Below are 5244 nucleotides of genomic sequence, written 5' to 3'. Positions count from 1 at the left end.
TAATATCATACCAAATACTGCACTAATCACATGATTAATACAATAACATATCTAATATCCGTGTACAATTAATATATTGCCTAAATATTACGAATTTACTAGTAGCAAGAAAGAAGAAAGAGAAAGGAGTCTTCTTCCTCTTCTCAACAAAGAGCATAAGGGATAAACAAGTGTTGCTCAAAAAAAAAAGAGCATAAGGGATAATTAACGACAAGATTGTGTCCTGAAATCTAAGAACCCGGCCAAGGTAGAAACAAACCCCAGCTTTTGGTTAACTGCTACTAGTCGCGATCTTGGCCGGTCGGTCGTTTGGTTTGGAGACAGATCGATCTCGAGATTGCCGCAGCAGCATCGATGGGTGCTCCCGAGAAGAAGCCGAACCCGCCGCTGGCGATCCTGGTGCCCAGAGTCTTCGACTTCCCACCCGCCGCCGCCCGCACCAAGTGAGCTCGATCGCTAGCCAGCTTTCCTCCCTCCGCCTTCCCATCTGTAAAATATCTAAATCCTTCTTGATCAGTTACCTCGCTCGTACGTGCAACACCCTCTCGCGATAGATTGCTGGTAACTACGTATATGATTCAATTTGCTCTTGCTGATGAGGGGGAGGGATGATGCAGGATGTCGGTGCCGGCGTACGATCTCATGTTCGGGAAGCTCTCCCTGCGCGCCCTGTTCCACGACTACTTTCACCAGCCCGGGAAGGGGGTCGTCGACGCGGGCCTTCTCTTCAGGGCGCCCTTGGACGACACCCGCGTTGATCTCGCCGCAACCGTATCCATTCAATATTACATGTATCATGATGCATGAGTTTTTCCTTTTCTTAATAGTTTTTTATCTATATTACCACCGGTATTTTTGCCGTTTCTTAGTTTTGTGCGTGGCTACTAGGGGCGGAGCCGGGGTGGGGGGGACGAGCAGGGGCCTGGCCCTCCCCAACGATCGACAATTTTAGTAGGAGCGACGAGTAATTACCAACGAGATTAGATCAATATACGTACTCGGTCTCCCCTATACTCGAATCCTGGCTCCGCCACTGGTGGCTAGCGCTGCTCTATTTTGACAAATTTGGCCCCAAGGAAAATAGTTTTTGTCTCTTAACTGAATTTCACTAGATGTCTAAAAATGGCGGGGAGGCTCTCATGCGGTGGCAGAGGTGATCCTCTCCTCAACGAAGTCATCCACATTCCCTTTTCTCTTAATATGATATACTTTCTACTATACCCTAAATGCAAATTGGCTTGATGCATGAAATCTTTCAGGGATGTGGATGATCCGCATAATTTTGTGGATATTCTCGCGTCGACTTCGAAACGGTAGGCACTTTCTTGTCGGTCGTGGATGGCCTATTGAATCATCACTTCTATTTTACGTTCTGTATGAGAGATGGTGCATATATACACGTGATGCTGATTTGTCTTTAATAACTTGTAATCCAGCATGTTGCGACTGAGGTCAGCCGCTTACTATCCTAGTATTGGTATTGGCGCCTTTGGGACGTTCCCTCTGCTTATGGAAAACAGGTGGGCTTTATTTGTACCTCTTGTTTACACTTACAGATCATCCATGCATGCACTTTTTACATATATAGGTTCAATCTTTTGGTATTACTAAGAAAAATGTCCATGCTTTGGTATAATAGGCATTCTCTTTTTTTTTACTTTTTCTTTGATTTCTCCATTATATGAATTACATTTTTTTAATTGTTTTGCAGGGCGTCTTCAGAGGACTATGGTGTCATGGGTTTAAGATATGTTTCACGGAATCTATCAATTGGAGCGTCCTTTTTGCCGTTTCCCTGTATGCGAGTACATACATGCTTGTTATTATATATGAATGAAACTTGCTGAAGTTTGCACACTCAAAGAATGAAAATTTATTGAAGTTTGCACAATCAAATAATGGAAATTTATAATATCTACCCAAGTAGTTGTTAGTCTTGATTTTGAACCCTTTTAGTTACAATGCTTTGTAACTAATAGTATTTTTAGTTTCGTTCATGTTATGTTATGTTATGCTTAATTATATCACTTTCTTTGCAGTTCCTGGTGAGGTACCATATGGTGCATGGTTAGTTGGGAGAAAAGGGAATTTCAGCGCAGGACTACAATACAAGCCACTTAGTGAGTGTTACTGAGCCTTCACTTATCATCAAAATTTATTTCTTTACCAGTCCTATAACTTTTTAGGCTTGTGTACTCCTTTTGTTCATGTGTATATTTACTATTTCAAGCCTTTCGATACATTGTCTTACTCAACATTGAAAACCATAATAAGTGTATTGTTAGAATATGCTTTCAGCTAAAGGTCTATAGTCTATATATGTAGTCTAGATGTGTATCCCAATTTAAATACTCAGAATATCCTTTTTCATAAATTAATTGTCTATCTACTTCTATTATTCACGTCAGGAAAAATATATTTAGGTTTCCAAAATTACTGCTACAAAGTTTCATAGATTTAATTCTACTCTTGGCAATTCTACAAAGTTTCCAAAAACAGGAATTTAAAGTACGGGTTGTAAAGTTGGTAGATTGGCAATTACTGCCACAAAGTTCTAATCTTGTTAAGTAATGTACATTAGATTTAATTCTACTCTTGGCAGTCATGTATTGTTTCCCTCCACCTGCATAATTAAATTCAGATGGTGTGTTTATTTGGACTTTTACAAGCTAATTATCCTAAGGTTCTGTTTGTTTGGGCTTTTGCTTCTGCTTTTGTTTGGGCCTAAGCCATTGTTGATATTTGGGCGCTAAAATTTTGGTTCTATTTTTTCATCATATGGAACAGGTGGAAGCAACCATGCTATGCCTTTTACAGACTTGAAGAACTGGAATTGTGCAATCAGCTATGGCATGCGCTCAACTAGCCCACTCGACCCTTCATTACTTTTTGCCCTCGAGCTTGTCAGAAATACACAGGTTTGTCATAGTTATTCTACAAGAAAGCTTCATGGTTTTTTCACCTTCCAATCACTTAGGTATGTCTTTTAACAAGATTGTAAACAAGACTACATCGTCAGCGAAAAGAATAGTTTGTTTAATTGCTAGTTGCATAATATGTGACTCTGTAAAAATAAAATCAGATTTTCACGAGTTAAAACATTCGGCATGATCAATCATAGTGAAACGAGACTCGTGTGTTTGTTTATTATTATTATTATTATTATTATTATTATTGGGGTAGGAAGGCATTACCAATTATTTTCTGAAGGCTGTTGGCTGCTAAAGGAAAGACTTGATATACTAATATTACTGCACATTTATTTTAATTAATATGCAACAAAAATCCCGCCGACTGATGCTTCGACATTTTCTTTTCCTTGATGTGCAGCTGGTGGCATCGGTCTATCAACACCATATTCTTTTAAAACAAGTAAGTGCTTATTTCATTTGTGATCGACGCAGAGTTAATTACCACGACTTATTAAACTACTGCATTTCCAGTTGAGATTTTGTAGATCTTTCCTCTGTAGGCCAAATTCAGTTCGGAAATAATGCCTAGAGTTGATGAAATCAGTTTGGAATAATGATTTAGGCTGATGTGACTTGATGAGACAAAATACAAAGTTATTTTATATTTTTATTTAAACATCTCATGCAACCAATTTTATTGAAATAAATAAATTTTGTTGAATTTACGCTACGCATGTATGCCTGCCTATCAGGAAAATGAGCGTCGTGGCAATGATCGTATTACCGGACGTTTAAGCTACCTTCATTTTGGGCTTGAGCTAGCGACAAGGTAAATCTTAACCAGAGATAATGATATTTCCAAGCTTTTGCATTCATTGATTCAGTTTATTGCAAATCCTTTTTGTGTCATCTCTAGGGTTAATGAAGACAAACCAGTGGACAATGCTGACAAATCCATGTTTCAGATAGCTGGAAGTTGGCAACTTAATGAAAACTTACTAGTAAAGGTTGGTTGCAACCACTTTATCAACTATTGCTATTATGAAAAGATATCTTTGAAACCCGCCAATGCAACTTTTGTATATTCCATCTTGCTGGTTAGTTCTCTAATGGAATGTGGGGATTTTACACTGAACTATTTGCCCTCTGAAATTGCTCCAAACCACGTGTAACTTAAGAAATTAAAAAATATATGCTTTTGTGTGTTGTCACCGTGGTGCCAAGATTGAAGATCATGTAATGGGTGGGAGGTCTATAGTTTATAAATTATATATTATGTCCTCCCTCAAATAAAAATTTATTTCCACTACAAACAATATATGTATTTTTTTAACAGGCAAAGGCAGGTCCTTCCAAATCTTCTGCTGCTTTAGCATTGAAGTTTAAACCCTTCTTTACAGCCAGTGTTACAGGTTTGCAATGCTTCCTATTCTCGGGGATAGTTTTATTTTGCAAGAATACCATTAATACCTTTTCAGAAAATATAGGGACAAAAGAATGCTCTAACCGTACGTGTGCATGTCGCCATAATTAGTTGTCCAGTTGTTCTAGTTTTTGGCTTTTGTTTTCACGGAAAATCTCAAGTTTCTCAAATTACTATTTGAACTAGGTGGGGAATATTATTTTTAGGCTTGCACTTTGAGTAGTGCAATCTCCCTATACATTTCATTTGTTTATATTAAGTGGCAGTTGTTTGTTTATATTAATTTTCATAGTTTCATAATCATCATAGCAAGTACAATAAGGCGATCCAAACAGCCAGTAAAGATTAAAATATTATTATTTTGCTCTTTTGAGAAACAACATTATATTTTTGCTAAGTTGGACGAGAGAGAAGAGAAGAGAGAAGGAAAGCGGACTTAGATTAATAGCCAACTGCAGCACGGGCCTAAAAAACTATTGTGAGAATGTATGATGAGCCATGCATTAATAAAATAGTAATTCTTAGTAATTAACTACTGTATATGTTGGCCAGTAGGTTGTCTTTAGATGACGTGGCAACTTCATATAGTTGGGTTTTTTTCCTTTTGCGGGGGGCATATAGTTGGTCGTTGGCTATACTATTAACCATGCTCTCAAGAATCCGATTCAACATTTGTTGATTTCGGCCAAATGAGATAGTAAAATATAAATGATAAATAAATAGTAGCTAGGTCACCCAATATGAGAGTATATTATGTAATCCAAATGGTACCTCTTGAAGTTTTCACCGTTTATCTCAACATGGCTACCTATTTGCAGTGGAAAATGATCATTTGAAGGGTACCAGATCATATGGATTTGGAATTCATGCGAGAGATGATGAGACTGCAGAATCCGGGTTTGTTATCCA

The 5244-nt window shown here is 37.9% G+C and overlaps 1 protein-coding gene across 1 annotated transcript in view; it reads left to right on the top strand.

Moving 5' to 3' along the window:
* Positions 1 to 302: 302 nt before the first annotated feature.
* Positions 303 to 5244, top strand: part of LOC119346960 — a 5804-nt gene continuing 862 nt past the window's right edge. The window contains exons 1-13 of the mRNA XM_037616041.1: positions 303 to 443; positions 618 to 771; positions 1113 to 1153; positions 1260 to 1313; positions 1437 to 1520; positions 1712 to 1797; positions 2040 to 2120; positions 2788 to 2918; positions 3331 to 3372; positions 3665 to 3741; positions 3829 to 3919; positions 4249 to 4324; positions 5154 to 5232. Of these exons, the coding sequence (XP_037471938.1) occupies positions 355 to 443; positions 618 to 771; positions 1113 to 1153; positions 1260 to 1313; positions 1437 to 1520; positions 1712 to 1797; positions 2040 to 2120; positions 2788 to 2918; positions 3331 to 3372; positions 3665 to 3741; positions 3829 to 3919; positions 4249 to 4324; positions 5154 to 5232 (1085 nt within the window). The 5' untranslated portion in view covers positions 303 to 354. The remainder of the gene's footprint in view (positions 444 to 617; positions 772 to 1112; positions 1154 to 1259; positions 1314 to 1436; positions 1521 to 1711; positions 1798 to 2039; positions 2121 to 2787; positions 2919 to 3330; positions 3373 to 3664; positions 3742 to 3828; positions 3920 to 4248; positions 4325 to 5153; positions 5233 to 5244) is intronic.

The sequence above is a fragment of the Triticum dicoccoides genome, chromosome 1A, assembly GCF_002162155.2.
Source record: "Triticum dicoccoides isolate Atlit2015 ecotype Zavitan chromosome 1A, WEW_v2.0, whole genome shotgun sequence".
NCBI lineage: Eukaryota > Viridiplantae > Streptophyta > Magnoliopsida > Poales > Poaceae > Triticum > Triticum dicoccoides.
This window is presented reverse-complemented; position numbering and strand designations above follow the sequence as displayed.